The 17,338-nt window shown below is 44.8% G+C and overlaps 1 protein-coding gene across 3 annotated transcripts in view; it reads right to left on the bottom strand.

Annotated features, from left to right (window-relative positions):
- AMBRA1 (autophagy and beclin 1 regulator 1) overlaps positions 1-17,338 on the bottom strand; it is a 191,662-nt gene that overhangs the window by 56,397 nt on the left and 117,927 nt on the right. For all 3 annotated transcript variants that reach the window (XM_045014742.1, XM_045014743.1, XM_045014744.1), the window contains one exon: positions 6,347-6,457. In XM_045014742.1, coding sequence (XP_044870677.1) covers positions 6,347-6,457 — 111 coding nt within the window. The remainder of the gene's footprint in view (positions 1-6,346; positions 6,458-17,338) is intronic.

Below are 17,338 nucleotides of genomic sequence, written 5' to 3'. Positions count from 1 at the left end.
GTCAATTCCCCCAGTCAGCCCCTCTTCCCCCTGGTTATTTATAGTAAAAGTAATAGACAGGTTGCGGGCTTCCATTAATTTTTGTTTATTATCCGTGACCTGTCCGTGACTTTTACTAAAAATAACCATGACAAAATCTTAACCTTAACAATCATGGCTCTGCCACAAGGAAAACAAAGAGTAAAGTTCATTTTGGGACACTTTAAAAACAAAGGTGGGGGGAGGGAGGGAAGAAATAAAAGCTTATTAGCAATGGAAAAAAAAGACAAATCAGTAGGGAACGAGATGGGATTTTACAGTCTTTACTCTAGCTGTCTATAAGGTGCCCATCTCTGCAGTGTCCGAGGCTTCTCAAAAGAATGTGTGTCTGTGTCTCTCTCACATTATCTCCCACACTCACCCTAAGCTTTCAGTAAGACCTGCTGTTGAGATGAATTCTGAATCATATCAACTCAGAGCCTGGCTTGATTCTCTGATAGGGTGCTCCTGCCACACAGCTAAATTCACAAATAATGTAACTAATCAACAAGACCATTGCCACCCCCAGCTCAAAAGTGTCCACTTCAATGAAAGATACACCCTCATTTCAAACTCATCTTCCCCTCCTTTAATTGTGGCAGGAAGAGCTGCTTCGAGATGGCTGTTGGCCACATCATCTTCCTTTTGATGGGAAGTGGACCCTGCAGGCAATCCCAAATTTGGGATGTATCATTGTGTCAGCCTTAAATCCCAAACCACTTTTGCTTTCCAGGATTTACTTAGATACATCAACATGTTCCTGCAAATGGACAAGTTTCACCTCAAACCATGGCTTCTCAGGTAGCGATGGGAACTGATCAGGAGTGAAGCTATAAAACAGGGCCACACTGAGTCACATTCTCAAGGATTTCAATTTCTTAGCATAAGCCTGTCCAGAGACAACCTCTTTTCCCCTGGCATTCTCTGTGATGCATTAAACTTCACGGCATCGTCCCATGAATTCCTGCCTTAAGTGTTAGGATAGCTGCCTATGCATTGGGAAACAGTTGGATGAAGAACGTTTTATCTAACTGCATTTTGCTAATGACATCCTCTTCCAGATTCACATCTCACGTGAAAGATGGCATCTCCAATAGCACAATACCCCCAGCACCACAACAGGGCACTGGGTTCAGTATTGACACAAAGGAAAGAGCACGGCTACAGAATGCCTTATCACTACCTTTGCAGCATCTGGATATTCCTTGAAAGTGTCCCATTCAACTACTAACAAAATCACAGTTCAATGTAATTAGGCTACAGGCCATCCCATGACAGGCAGGCCTGATGCACTAGAAATACAGAAACACAGCAGAAGAGGAGGTAAGCCTGTCTACATCAAGGCACACCAGTTCAACTAAACTGATTTAGGTAATGGCTACACTACCACTTGTTGAGATGAGTTCCTGTCTGCATCCTGTAAAACTTGCCCATACCGGTATTGCCCTGGCCTCTTCTTTTGTCATTCAGTGTTGAACGCATTCTAAAACAATATGCATTTCCTCACCTTTTGGGGGCGAAGCCAGACTTTAAGGCACCTGCTCCCCTACTTGGTGTAAACTTTGCTTGTGCCAATCAGAAACGAACACAAACAGGTTTTGGGCCCCGTCCCCTATGACACTTCTATGATGTCATAGTTGGTACTTTAGGCCTGCCTGCCATGTGCAGGCAGGGAGAGGAGAAAAAGAAAAACGAATCCTGTGTATCCTGTGTACACCCGTAACCGAGCCTGATCACCTCGAAGCCTCTCTCTCAGCTCACGTGTTTCAAACAGAGTTTCTACGTTTGCCGGTCGTTATGCGTTGGTTTATATTTGTAAGTATCGGTTATTACTAAATGCTGCATCTTTGTTTATAAATATTGTTAGTAGATATTTTAGTCATTGTGTGTTTTAAGTTTCATTAACTCTATTAGCTAATCATACGCTGCTCCCTTACCCCTTGTAATTATCCCCAATAAAACTTTAAATTGATTAATTTTAGTTGTGTGTGTGTCTGCAGTTTGCATCGTGACCCATACTCTCCTTGCATCCCTTACCAATATAGTCTATTGCCACGTGCAGCCTGGTAAATAACAGGCCTGCATTTTCTTTCGCCCCTGTGTGTACGTAGCAATTTACACCACTTCTGTCAGCAAAACATGTCGCTCAGGGGTGTAAAAACACACCTTAGAGTGACATAAGTTACACCAACATAAGCATCAGTGTGGAGAGCCTTGTGTTGGGGGGTAGGGGGAAGCTTCTCCCACTGATGTACTACCACTGCTCACTGGGGATGGTTTAATTATGTCGATGCGAGAGCTCTCTCCCATTGGCATAGAATGGCTAAATGGGAGATCTTACAGCAGCACAGCTGCATCAGTCCAGCTGTGCTGCTGTCAGTTCTCTAGTGTAGACATAGTCTTAGGGAAACCAGTGTAAGTCTGTATGTAGATACTCTTATATGGTTTAAAATTGTCTTTTGGGTTTAGCTTAATCCTGCAAAAAACACCTCCAAAATTAATTTAAAAACTGAACCAAGCCACTCAAACCAAAATACAAGTATCTGCACACAAACTTTCATCAGTTTCACTAACACCAGTTGAAAAACACACCTCTAATGAATATGGTGCAGGCTTGCATATAGACAAAGGCAAAGTTAAAAAGACCAAAACCCTGTGTGGACATGCTTACTTCAATTTAATCCCTCCTCATATTGCTTTAGCATCTGACAGGAAACTTACAGGCTAACCCAGTATAGAGGGCTTCAAGAGATATAAAAGTATGTCCCACAGAGGTACGGCGTGCAAGCTGATTTTGGTTAAATTGGTGTAACTCGTGTGATTAATCAGGACCTTGGCAAAGAAGTGAAAGTGAGGGGAAAGGAATGGCTCAAGGTCACATCAATAGGGCCCTACCAAATTCAAGGCCATGAAAAATGCATCCTGGACCATGAAATCTGGTCTCCCCACCATGAAATATGGTCTTTTTGTGTGCTTTTACCCAATACTATACAGATTTCACAGGGGAGACTTTAGACCATCCCATGCTTTTCTGCAAATTGGGCTAGCCACATGTACCATCCTTGCCTGCCAACTGCCCTTCTCTCCAAACCTTCCCATTTCACGTTGAGGTGCTTGATATCGTTCAGAACTGTTCATTTCCATGTTATCTGCGGTCTTCCTCTCTTTCTTCTTGCGTTTTCTGGCTTCCACTCAAGGGTGGTATTTGGTAAGTGTTCTTTTTCCATTCTCAGCACGTCCCAGCCACTGATGTCTTTTTTTGCAGATTATTTGTGAGAGGACAGTATCCTTGTCCAGTAATTTTTCTGACTTCTTAATTAATCTTCCTATCTCCATATGTTATTCCCAATATCCTTCTCAGACATTTGTAATGAAATGCATCCAGATTTTGTGTATCTTTCTTGGTAAGTTGCCATGTCTCACTGCTATACCTTGTGATGGCGATTACAACTGCTTTGTACATGTTCAGTTTTGTCTTGAGGGAGATGTTTTTGAGTCTTCCAAATGCAGCGTTTGCCTTCCAGATTCTTCTTATTTCCTCGGAACTAGTACCACCTTGGCTGATGGTACTTCCAAGATATGTAAAATTGTCCACCTTCTCTTTCTCTTCTTCCATTTTGATTTCTGTCCCTGTAGTCCCCATTAACATGACTTTACATTTCTTTGCACAGGGGAGACCAGAGTTTCTCAAATTTGGGATCCTGACACAAAAGGGAGTTGCGGGGGGGTGGGATCACAGGGTTATTTTTTGGGGGGGGAGGGGGTGTCACGGTACTGCCACCCTTCTGCGCTGCTTTCAGAGCTGGGTGGCTAGAGAGCAGTGGCTGTTGGCCAGGTGCCCAGCTTTGAAGGTAGCACCCCGCCAGCAGCAGCCCAGAAGTAAGTGTGGGAATACCATACCATGCCACCCTTACTTCTGTGCTGCTGCCTTCAGAGCTGGGTGGCCAGAGAGTGGTGGCTGCTGACTGAGGGCCCAGCTCTGCAGGCAGCAGTGCAAAAGTAAAAGTGGCAATACCATACCATGCCATCCATACTTCTGTGCTGCTGCAGGCAGCGGCTCTGTCTTCAGAGCTGGGCCCGGCCAGCAGCTGCCGCTCTCCAGCTGCCCAGCTGTGAAGGCAGTGCCGCAGCCAGCAGCAGCAGCACCACAGAAGGGTAACAGTACCACAACCCCCCTCCTGCTACAATAACCTTGAGACACCCCTCCCTCCCCCCCCCCACCTTTTTGGTTCAGGATCCCTACAATTACAACACCGTGAAATTTCAGATTTAAATGGATGAAATCATGAAATTTACTATTTTTAAAATCCTAGAACCGTTAAATTGACCAAAATGGACCATGAATTTGGTAGGGCCCTACACATCAGGGTTTAGTAACAGACAATCATAGCTCAGGAGTTACTGGTTCCCAGTGGTGTTCTCTTTCCTCTGTGCCTCAGTATAAGGTCTCAGGTTTTAAGTGCAGCTCTGGAGTAATTCTGGCCACTGAACCAACAAGAGCAGGGGTCCATGAACCACATGTTGCAAACCATTTTGTAAAGTGTCAGAGTTGGGTGCAGCAAGTGAGGAGTTGGAAGGAAAGAGAACAAAATACCTAAACATTTTAAAATTAAAATAAATGAAGGCAAGCAGGCTTGGAGCCAGGCTCTGGCCAGGCACAGAGCAGGGAGCCAGATGGGCACAACACAGGCTTGCAGCAGGGACCGAGGCTGCAGACAGACAGAGGATGGGAATGATGGCAACAGAAGACAGAAATATTCAAGTCCAATAATCTGCTAGTTATAAATGATCTCTGAATGGAAGTGTCCTAGCAGGAGAGAGGGAGGAGTTTGAAATATTGATGCCTCGAGGAGCAGATGGTTCTGCCTTTCTATGGGACTCCATAAATTATAAACAAACACCCTGCACAAAAATTTAACAGCAGCCTGCTCCAGGGCAACCAGATGAGCCCAGAAGAGCTATTAGCAGCTGAAACACTTTTCAAATCCATTAAAAGCATGTGGAGAAGCCCAGAGGATTTTAAACCAGCAGCAACGTTTCCTGCTCTCTGATCGCAGCTTTATCCTTGAGCCAGGGTCTCTGACTAGAGAGGGAATACTTCTTGTCATCAACAAGGCAGAGACCTGCCCTTGGGCACAGGTCTGCTCCTCAGGTTAAAAAACCTGATTAGTACTACAAATTAATCCAATCACTGACATCTGGTATAGTGCTCACAATGCCTGAGAAGATGCTACCTGCTACTCCCCAAGAGATAAAATGCCCCTTAGACAAACAAGATTCCATTTAATTACCTTTTTCCATGCAAAATTAAGAAGCAACTTTTGGAAATGGGCCTCTCATTTCCAGCAAGGGTGTGATCCTTGAAACACCATCCTATGGATTGGGGGGGGGGGGGAGGCAAGAGAGACAGAGAAAAGGAAGCAGGGCAACTCTCCCTCTAAGCACGGGACCACCAGCACTCTTATCCCTATATATACACACACAGTAGCTGCTTTTATTCCTGGGATAGGCTCCACATATTTACCTGTGAAAGAAGAGGGCTCCTTAAAACAGAATCCATGCCCCTCCAAGCAACATCGAGTCACTGAAGGCTGCATTCTGCTGCACAGAAATACACTACAATAGTGTTTTTCAACGACCAGTCCGTGGACTGGCGCTGGCCCTGGCCCCTAAGATCTCCCTGACACAGTTTAGGAAGGCAGCAACTGGTCTCTGGTATCAAAAAGGTTGAGAAACACTGATCGACAACTCAGTTGTTTCATGGGTAAGGAGGGCGGCTTGGCAGGGGGGAGGGAGGGAAAAAGAAAAGTCCAGTGATAATGTTTTCATCTTCCATCTCCAGCCAGACAGCTGGATGTGGCTCTCTTTCAGATCCCAAACACCATAAATCCCAAGGGTCATTGGAAGCTACAGTTACAGTTCCAATCATGTGTTAGTATGGTACGCAAGAGGCCAAGTACTTACTCCAAACTCTAACCCAGCTGGGTGCTGCCAGCATACCACCCAGTCAGCCCTTCCACTCCATGCAGCTCTCCTGCATTCATGAGAATGTTCGCTGATTTGAGGAGATACCCACAGAAACTGATCCACGCAAAGAACCCTAGATGCAGTCAACAAGGTGTATGTCGGCAAAACAGAGTGGTAAGAGCACCCTACGTGATTCCAACAAGCCTGTTAATTATTTAATGGCTCCAGTTGGAGTGACAATCACATCAGGAAATCCAGTGCGCTGGACTGGACCTTTGGGAATTCCGAGAATTTCTGGTGTTCATGGGGCTCAATGGGTGGGGGGACTTGCAAGGAGGCATTAGTTCCCTTCCCAGCTTACCATTGCTGATTTCAGGCAGGTCAAACTTGGTGAAGTCCCACCACTGGAGCCGATAGGTGGTATTGGCAATGTTGCTGGCCACAGCTGACTGTCCATCTCCAATCACAGCCCCTGGAGGGAAGGAGGAAACAATCAGTAACTAGTATCAGAGGGGTAGCCGTGTTAGTCTGGATCTGTAAAAGCAGCAAAGAATCCTGTGGCACCTTATAGACTAACAGACGTTTTGCAGCATGAGCTTTCGTGGGTGAATACCCACTTCTTCGGATGCAAGTCATCTTTGCTTTCCCTAACAGATAATCTGAAAATCACAGTATAGGAGATGAATCAACCAACGTTTTCAGTGCCCAATGCACAAAGGCCTCTGGTTTCCTAAACAAAAGTAACAAAGCAATATTTACAGAAATGGCAACAGGTCACAAATCTCTGAGCAGAGGAAATGGAGAAAAAGCCACAACATCCTTGCATCGCAATCTGAGGAAGGAAGATGGTTAACAGCAAATATTTACCCAAACACAAAAGTGGTTTCATTTATTCCTACCTACTCTCATTTATTCATTTTAGATTTATCTTAATTTATTGACACCATCACAAGGTGCATGTCATTGACTTCCAAATTTCTATGCAATTTGGAAAGCAGGAAAATGTACGTTAAGAAACAAAAAGCTATGGCCTTTAAAACAGCTCTCATCAGAATTAATTTGTTCCTGTATGAATAGCCGCCTTTGTGGGGCGTATTCCCCATTTCCATTCTTACCTCCCACCCCTGGAGGGACTCTTTGACGGTAATATCTATCCCTATTAAGGGGACATATATTTATGAGAAATCAAAGAGCCAATATTTGAGCTGATCCTTGGGGGGCGGGGGTCACTCCCGCAAAGGAAAGATCAGAGGACAGGACAGAAAGATATGTTCCAAGCAGTCACAGAATGGCAAACACATATGATCCCTTTGTATTAATCCATGATCTTGCATTCCCTTTGCCTTTCCTATTAATTTCATGTGCCATGTTTGTCTCAGGTAGGTGTAAGCTTTTCTGGGCAGAGAATCTCTCTCTTAAGCACAATATAAAGTTATGGTGATATATAAATAGCACAGTGCTCATTATGCTAAAATGCAGGTGAACTTGATGACTAGGCTGGGCAGAATTCAATTTTTAATATAATTTTCATGCATGATATCAATGTTTATTCATAAGCTTTTTTTTTTTAGATTTTTATTGGTTTTAATTTTCACAGTTGAATGATATTGGGGGGGGGGAGGAAGATTAACATGACATGTCTAAATATACAGAGTAAATGTCCTTAGGTCAAACTAATAAGTTTTCAAGCAGCATTTTTCTTACTTTGTCTATCTGTAAACTTAGATCATCATCAATGGAAATGTTTTTTCATCATTTATGTGACATGGACATTCATCGACATTACCAACAAAAATGTAATCCTGCCACATCTATTTCTGACTGACTTATGCTGTTGAGTCACACATGTACCCTTCCTGGCCCTTTAAAATGACAACTGTGTATGCAATGTTGTTGTAACCTGACAGAGGTGGTTCTTTGGTAAAGTCACGTTTTATTGGATATGGAACAGCCTCAGCCCTAAGAGAAACTTGGAAAACCACCTCCTATTTCTTAATCCACTCTGATCTCTGGCTGGCAAGGGAGAAAAAAGAGGCTCAACATAGCTGTCTGCTTAGTTCTCTTCCCTCTGTAGCTGTTCTGTTCTGGCTGGTCGTACCTACTGCCACACAGGCAGCCAGAAACTCAAATTCCCCCTTGCTGGAGCTAGGTGCCATTCCCAACTCCAGCAAGCCCTACCACAAAGCTCAGACAATGGACCAGAGCTTTAGATTAAGAGAATGCCCTGGAAACTCATATCTACAAGAGATGTGGCCAGAAAATAAAATTCTAAGCACACTGGTTTGGGAACAAAGGAATCACCCTGGCAGATCAAAATGGAGTAGCTCAGTGGGATTGCACTCAACTCCTGGGGAGGTGGAGAAGAGAGACAGTATCCACACAGCAACAATGTATCTGAGGGGTTGGGAGTAATCAGAGATTTCATATTCCTGCATATACAATGCCACTACCTTCAAATGCAAGCCGGCCTAGTGCTGTGGACACACAGGCGTGCACACAAACAAAAGCCCAAGGTAAAAGAATTTGGTCATGGAAAGGAAGACAAGCCAAATGAGGGAGAGTGCAGACCGCAGACTTTAAGGGAATTTGTTTAGCTGGAGCATTCTTGGCACGAACAGTGAAAACATTAGACTGTTAGTAGCCAAATTCTCCCAGAAAGTCTGCACAGGTTGCTGCTACAGCCATATTAGATGAGATAGAATTTCTTGGACAATTCAGGTTTTGATTTGTGCCAGACAGACCAACAGCCCTGGCAGAAGGCTTCTAGGCACCAGTTGGCACAATGGCATGCAAGGTGATCAGGCCAAGCTTCTTATTAGATTCTTTCATTCTCCCTTCACTCCTACCTTATCAAATCCTAGCAGAAAGCTCAGGGCAGCAAAATAAAGATGGTCTGAAAACACACTGAGCAAGGCTTATGCTCTGTCTACAAATAAAAGAGAGGCAAGAACAAGGGCGAAGAGCAAATTCAAGAACAATCCTGACGAACAAAGAGGAAGACACTGAAAAAAAAGCTGCTGGTCCCCTTTATATAGATAAGCTGTCCTAGGCCCTGGTTTGTGGTTCCAGTGAAAGCTCTGAAAATATGCCCAGGAAGAGATTTCTGAACAGTCAGAGCTTTATATTGTGTATTCAGCTATGACAGGCCTCCAGCGACTGACGGCCCTCCATTGTGCTCCCCTTGGCCTCTCTATCTGCCTCTTTCAGAAACACTCACAGACTGCTTGGAAAGCAGAATTGAGAACATTTTCTATCACTGTATAAATGCCCAGTGCTTTCCCTCTATATCCCCCCCACATGCACAGGGCTCCTCTGAGAATGCTGACGGTAAATGACATTCAGTATGCTAATAAAACTACCCTGCACCCAAGAATTAATACCCATCAGCCAGCTCATATCTGGGGAAGGGAAAGGGAGACAGATCGGCAAGTTTAAACTCCATACTCCTAGGTCTGCTGCTTTCAAGACTGCCTTGAGCAGGCAACTGCAGCTTCCTCTGGTGCGGCCCCTGAGCAAGTAGAGAAGAAAAGGAAACTGAAGTCTCTGTACAAAAGGCACAGTGATGGAACCAGCAGGGTGGGAGAAGTAACGGAAACGATCATGATTAGGTTACAGCAATTGCCCTATAAGACTCGGTCACAAAAGGGTTTCTCTTCTACAGAGATACTGTAGCTAGTAAAGGAAGCAGACATACCACACAGGACACCTACTCCTGTATCAGCCTAGCTGGAGTAAGAGACAAGCCTTTCCTGGCTTCTGAGGAGGATCTTTACATGTCCTTTGGCTCCCAAAGAGACACCTAACAAGCCCCCTAGTAATGCCACAAACAGCAGTCTCCCTTCCCAAATCCATGCACCACTTTGTATGAATGAGTCGTCTTAGTGTATGCACATGCCTCGGGATGACCAGGATTCACCACCGAAATCGGTCTGATTCAAATCGGTTTGATTAGCAGCTTCACTGGCCCAGGCACTGACAGGGAGCACAACATGAACGCTGATCAGTGCTCCCCTATGAGTGAATGAGTGTATGAAAGTGGGAGCGCAATTCTGTCCATAAAGCCCTGCCTATCAGCTGCACTCTCAACTCCGGGATATAAAGAACCTTCCAGTGTTCTTAACCTTGTACACCTTGCTAGGCCTGGCATACTGTACAGATGCTATTTCCCCCTCAGTAAAAATGGCATATCTGTTTGTTGGCTTTATGACACAGTTGTATCTATTGCTACAAACACTGATCGACAGCAAGCCATTAGCAAATATTTCCTGAAATTTTCCTCAAGACCTTCTGGTTCTGCCCAGGGCCCTTTCCAAAAGATAATGGTGTCCATTACCCCTTTACTTTTTTGTCCTCAGGGTGCCAGACCCTCTCTCAAGGGGTAAAAAGCAGATCCTCCTCTGTTGTTCCAAGAAAGGGTGAAAGCCCTACACAAACACACACAGAGCCTGGAAGAAGCTAATTCAATAGATGGGTGTTACGGCCACAGCTAGCCTAAACTAGAAAATGTCATCCACAGGCAGAGAGGAGTGGGCAAAGGCACCAAATCTAGAAAGGGTCTGCTGTGTATGGATGTCCATGGGCAAAAGGGTTCTGCTCACTTCTCAAAGGATCCAAAGCGCTTCACCCCACATTAATGTCTACTCTGCAATTTACATGCTTTCATTAAGCAATTACCTGCATTTACAGTAATTATAATTAAATAATTGAGAAGTGTAATTATTAAATTACATCTAGTTACATGTAATCAATGTCATTCAGTTTTGTCTCTCAAATCCAGCCAGAAATTTCACACATACATGCACCATCCTACAATAAAGACAATTAATAGAAAGTAAAACTTGGACTCTCATTAAAAGGGGGGGGAGGGGAATACACTTCCATGTGTGCCCCTCATTACCCAGGGCCCACACAGCACTGCTCCAACTATTTCAATTGGTCTCTCCAATGGAAGAGGAGTCAGAAAGGTGAACAATTTAGGAAGAAAGCTAAAATCCCCTCTCCCATTACTCAGCAGAGTTTCCACACAACGAAAAGCATCTGGGACTTGCTCTCACTGCTGGCTTTGCCAAACCAGGTACTAACCCAGGAGGGTGCTGCTGTCTCTTAAACCCTGGTGTACCTGATGAAGGTACATCCACACAGGGCTAAAACATCTGGGGCTGGAAAGGTCACCTGGCTCAGGCTTGCAGAGCGTGAGCTCCATGCTGAAAAACTGCCATGTAAATGTCTGGGTTTGGGCTCAGGCTGGAGCCCGAGCTCTGAGAGCCTGCCAGGGCGGAGGGTCTCAGAGCTCAGGCTCCAGACCAACCATCTACACAGTAATTTTTAGCTCCACAGCCCAAGTCAGCTGACCTGAGCCAGCTGCAGCCATGATGCAGGTATTTTTCCCCCTCTGTGTAGACGTACCCTAAGGACCCTTCGGCTTCTTCCATAGATTCCAAGGCCAGAAGGGGCTATTATGATCATCTAGTCTAACATCCCACATAACACAGGCCGGAGAATTTCCCCCAAATAATTTTCTAAAGCATAGCTTTAAGAAAACAGCAAGTCTTGATTTAAAAATTGCCAGTTATGGAGAATCCACCATGATCCTTGGTAAATTGTTCCAGTGATTAATTACCCTCACTGTTAAAAAGTTACACCTTATTTCCAGTCTGAATTGGTCTACCGTCAATGTCCAGCCATTGGCTCATGTTATAACTTTCTCTGCTATATTAAAGAACTCATTATCAAATATTTGTTCCCCATGTAGGTACTTATATAGTAATCAAGTCACCTTACCCTCCTCTTTGTTAAGATAAATAGATTGAGCTTCTGGAGTCTAGCCTATAAGGCAGGTTTTCTAATCCTTTAATCATTCTCATGGCTCTTCTCTGAACCTTCTCAAATTAATCAACATTCTTCTTGAATTGTGGACACCAGAACTGGACACAGTGTTCCAGCAGTGATCACACCGGAGCCAAATCAGAGATACAATAACCTCTCTTCTCTTAGAGAGACAAGGTGGGTGAGGCAATATATTTTATCAGACCAACTTCTGCTGGTGAGAGAGAAAAGCTATTGATCTTACACAGAGCTCTTCTTCAGGTCCAGGAAACTAACTCATAGTGTCACTGCTAAATACACGATGGAACTGTTTAGCATAAATTGTTAACACATATTTCAAGGGATGATTCAAGGTGAACTCCTACTCATAACTCCCATTTATGCAGTCAAGGATTACATTAGCCCTTCCAGCTACAGCATCTCACTAGGAGCTCATGTTTAGCTGATCATCCACCATAAGCCCAAAAATCTTTTTCAGAGTCACTGCATCCCAGGGTAGAGTTCCTCATCCTGTAAGCATGGTCTACATTCTTTGTTCCTAGATGTATATATTTCCATTTAGTTGTATTAAAACACAGTTTGCTTGCATCCAGCTTACCAAGCAATCCAGATCGCTCTGTTTCAGTGACTTGTCCTTCCCCAATTTTTGTGTTATCTGAAAACTATCAGTGGTGATTTTATGTCTTCTTCTAGGTCACTGATAAAAATGTTAAACAGCATAGGCCCAAGAACTGATCCCTAGGGGACCCCCACAAGAAACACACCCACTTGATGAAAATTCCCTGTTTACAAGTCTGAAGTCTGGACAGTAGCAGATCAACTCTTCCAGGAAACAGTTATCACCAGTCACTTGACAGATGGTTCTGATTTCTGGAGCTTCCTTTGTTTGGTGGAATCACAAGTGACTGGAGCAGGTACCCAAGAGTCTTGGGCTTGTCATCACCATGAGCAAAACGACCTTTTTCTACAAAGATGTAGATTTCACAATACTGAAATCTGAAGTGAAGGGCAATTGAAATGCAGTGAACGTGGGTTTGATAGACAGACGCAGGAAAGCTGCCAATCACTGGGTAATAAACACTAGGTGATGGCAGAAATGAAGACAAAGGCTTTCAGCATCCCCCCCCTCCCCCAGTCTCTACCCGCCCCCACTCAGCACATGACAAGAAAGAGTTATAAAAGAAACAGCAGCCTTTTAACAAAGATATGGTTAAAAACTTTCCTTACATGCCACCTCCATGTGACAATTAACCACCCGTCAGCCTTATCCACTCAGAGGATCCGATTAATCTCAGACACGTGGAGGAATCAACTGCTCATTTGTGAATCAAGCCATGCAAGCCCAATATCTGAGCGCAGAGGAGGTCCCAGGAAGAAACAGCACAGAGCTTGTCTTTAGAGCACTCTAATGTTCCTTCATTGAAGAGCAGGGTACTTGCTCTATTTCCAGACTCTCACTGGATGAGTTGGTAATATTCTCACCATCTTTATACAGGTCTTGCTGCTTGTGTGTCAGAGATGGGGAGCAGCCATCTCCCTTGCTGTACATCAATGAAGCCAATAAGAATATCTAACGGAAGCAATAGTTCAAGTTCTTCCAGAGCTTGGCATAAGAGTAAATCCCTTATTCAGAACCACAGCTGGCCTATAAGATGCTAGAAACTTAGGGCCACATTTACAAAGGTACTTATATGCCTAAAGATGCAGGTAAGTATCTAGTGGGATTTACAAAATTCCTACGTAGGTTAGGTGCCTGACTCCCATTGAAAAAGTGCTTAGACACTTTGTCAATCCCACTAGGCATTTATTTGCATCTTTAGGTGCTTAAACACCTGTGAAAATTTGGCCCTTGGCCCCTGTGTAAAATCTCATAAGTCTCTGTGTTGCTTGTGGACAATGAAACTCTCCTTTGGAGCTTCCCACCAGTCTCTGCATTTACAACTGGGGCTCAGCACACTACTGACACTGGGTTCTACACCTCACTAGCCTTGTGTTAGTTCTAGACACAGCGGAGACCAACAGCCAGGTGGTCTGCAACACTAGACACATTCACCAAAGCTGAGGACGACAGTGGTGTCTCTCTAACAAGTCCAGACAAAGAAGCTTTCACTGAAAATGGATCGGCCCATTCTGCTGCACACAGTGATCCGGAAGTTCCCAAGGAGAGGCATACCTTTCACACAGACAACTCTGAAACAGTTTAATTAAACTCAGTTTAGACATTAACACTGGTCACAGAAGCCAGGTGAGGCGAGTACACTGAGATCACAATCTGGCTTGTGCAGGAAACCAGATATTTTACAGGACAGCCTAGTTCCTGGGATCACCTCTGGTCACAGTAAATGATCAAATGCACCCCAGGAGCTAACCAAAATCCCAGTGAGCCTCCTCTGTTCCAGGCTAGCATAGTTGACTATATACAACATTAGCCCAACGCAGAAAGATACAAGTGCAGACAGCTGTCATTCTTGACAAAAAGCCATCTAGGGTAATGTTTTCCAGCATACCAGCAAGTGTACAGCAGCAGGCACAATGCGTCTCCTGCCAGAGTTCTTACCATTTCAGTAACAATTCCCATGCCCATTCACAAATGTAGGAAGTGGAAAATCTAGTTCCATATATGCTAAGCAGAGAAAGACATTAGGCTTTGTGCAATGTTAATGAAGAAACACTGGCAGAGCTGAGTGGGCTCTGAAGGGTGGATCTTTTAAGCGACCTGTTTTTTGTCCCAAACCTGAGGTGCTGTGGTAAGGAGAGTTGCAACTCCCTAAACCACACTCATCCCTATTACAAAATCTCTTTTCAAAACCGGGGTTTGATTCAGCAGCCAAGGGGTCAGTGGAGAGAAGAGTAAACCCCAACTACAGACTATGAACATTCTACCATCTTGAAAGGACTTCAGAGTTAAGTGCCTAGAGATCTTTACATGGCAGACATTGCAAATGTCACACAGAAAAGGGAATCTAGCTGCCATAAGCTTCAGAAGATTTAAAAGATCAACTGGTTTGCAAGAAACACAGGTAACAGTGAACAGCTGTCCAGCCCAAAGCCTCCATCTCTGATGTTGGCCTTAATGGCTCCTTGACATCTTACTTTGAAGACGGAGAAGGGCTTATTTTTAATGTCAGGTCAGATAATTTGATAAAGAAACGCCTGCGGCACATGTCTCGCTTTGATGGTAGGATGGGTTTCCCTGAGGGATGCTTGAAGAGGTTAAGATCCCTTTCAAATGTTTCCCCTCTTGTCAGAATGGATTGTGCTTCACCTCTGTGAAGAGACACATTCAAGCTAGTAATTGTTCTCCATAGGAGAGAAAATCCAGATTCCCAGAATCTCTGAGCACATCCTCACTGAAATGCCACTGCTCAGACAGGCCTGCAGAGTGGGGGACAGACTCAGTTAGGAAAGGGCACTGCAATTTCTAAAACAAACCACGACTGCCTTATGGGACACTGGCATTTAATGCAGAATCCCTCAGACCAGGACACCACAAGTCTTACATTGCAGGGTCAGAAATACCATGCCCCAGCATGTTCTGTGTACAAAACACCCCTCCCCCCCACGCCATAAATGCTATCCTATAGAAAGTGTGGCCAGCCATTCTCATCCTAAACAGAATTAATATGGAGGACTAGACTGTTCAGTTTCCTCTGGTTCCAGCCCCAAAGTTTCTGAACCCATGTTATGGACAGAACACACAGCTGTAGTCTCTGATCTCCCAAGAACTCACTACACCCCCACCACCCGCCTCTTTCCATCAGTCCGAGATACACAGCACTGAACAAGAAACCTGATTCAAGAGCTGCTTCTTACCACTCCCATGGTCACTGCCAGCCATTGCCCTAGAGCAGTGATTGGAAACCTCTGGCATTCGGCTCGCCAGGGTAAGCACCCTGGCGGGCCAGGCCAGGCCAGTTTGTTTACCTGCTGCTTTGGCAGGTTCAGCGGACCGGGGCTCCCACTGGCCGCGGTTCGCCATCCCAGGCCAATGGGGGTGGCGGGAAGCCGCAGCCAGCACATCCCTCGCCCGCGCCGCTTCCCGCCGCCCCCATTGGCCTGGGATGGTGAACCAGCGGGAGCTGTGGTCCGCTGAGCCTGCCGATGCGGCAGGTAAACAAGCTGGCCCGGCCTGCCAGGGTGCTTACCCTGGTGAGCTGCGTGCCAGAGGTTGCCGGCCCCTGCCCTAGAGAACTTGCCATGAGAGAACAGAAAAATACTTGTGCTTTCAGTTGCATTTGCCCCCACTGAGACCGAGTCTCTTCCGTGCTATCAAGGAACTACAGAGTGAGCAATCCCATCAGAATTGTGGACTTACTTGGGAATCTTTTAATCAGGCTTCACTATGTAATAAATTGAGATAAAGAGATGACTATTTGCCAGCAATGAGTTGTTAGGGGGACAAAAGAGAGCATGATGGTGGCAGTCATGATTAATGATTAAATTGTATTTATTATTGATGTGTAATTATTTAGCTTGTGTGTATCCACCATCTTAGAAGACAATTAGTTTGAATGGTTTAGACACATTTATTGGGGGGTAACAAATATCAGTGACTGAAGAGAAGCATGTACTTTGCTTGCCCAGGAAGGGGGACTTTGGGGATTGACTGTGCTGTTTTTGTTCCTCAGTTTCTGCCGGGTTAGTGGCGGTGAGGAGGATGTGGCTGGTGCTTGTTTAAACATTTCTGGAAATGGCTATTAGGGGCTCCTTGTTTGCAGCTTCAAATCTATCAGCAACAGTCATTTGGGACACTTTTCTCTCAGGAGGAAGGAGGAGCAAGTTCCCCAGCAAGGAGGCGGCATTGCCTCCACTTGCACATAGCACTAATGGGGTCATTAAAGTAGTTACCCATGACTAAGTCATTGCCAGGCTACATTTAGGGTTTAGGATTTGGGGAACTTGTTGGGAAATAGAAGGCAGGGCTGGAATGTTCCTGACAGGTGGATGCTTCTCGGGATGCCTGTTCCATTTCTATAGATGCTACTACCTGGGCTCTTTTCTTGGGGTACGTCTTCACTGCAATTTAGGGTGTAACAGTAACACAGGCAGACATACCTATGCTAGCTTTAAACTAGCTGGTGCATTAACGGCAGCAGTAAAGACACGTACCCCAGTGTGGACTACCAACCCACATACACACCTAGGTCCCTGGCAGACTTGCAGTCAGGCAGCTAGCTGGTGGTACCGCATCTTCATTTTGTAACCTGTGATAGCTAGATTAAAGCTAGCGTGGGTATACCTACCCACACTGCAATTACATGTTAAATGGCAGCGTAGATGTACCCTGTGAGACCATTTCTCTCACATTTCTGTGTGGCAGTGATTTGTGCTAGGAAATTGTTTCATGCTGCCATATAATTTAAGTGGTACAACATGTTCCATTTCATGAGGAAATTGTAGATTTCGGAATCACTCTGGTGAATGTTTTGTGTTAAAAATTGTTTTATCTGCATCTTGTTTCATCAATTGTTTTAAATTGTTTCCGTCTTTTATGAAGACTTGCTGCCTTTTTAAAGCTGTTTTTCTT

Source organism: Mauremys mutica, chromosome 4 (genome assembly GCF_020497125.1).
Source record: "Mauremys mutica isolate MM-2020 ecotype Southern chromosome 4, ASM2049712v1, whole genome shotgun sequence".
NCBI classification, from domain to species: Eukaryota; Metazoa; Chordata; order Testudines; family Geoemydidae; genus Mauremys; species Mauremys mutica.
This window is presented reverse-complemented; position numbering and strand designations above follow the sequence as displayed.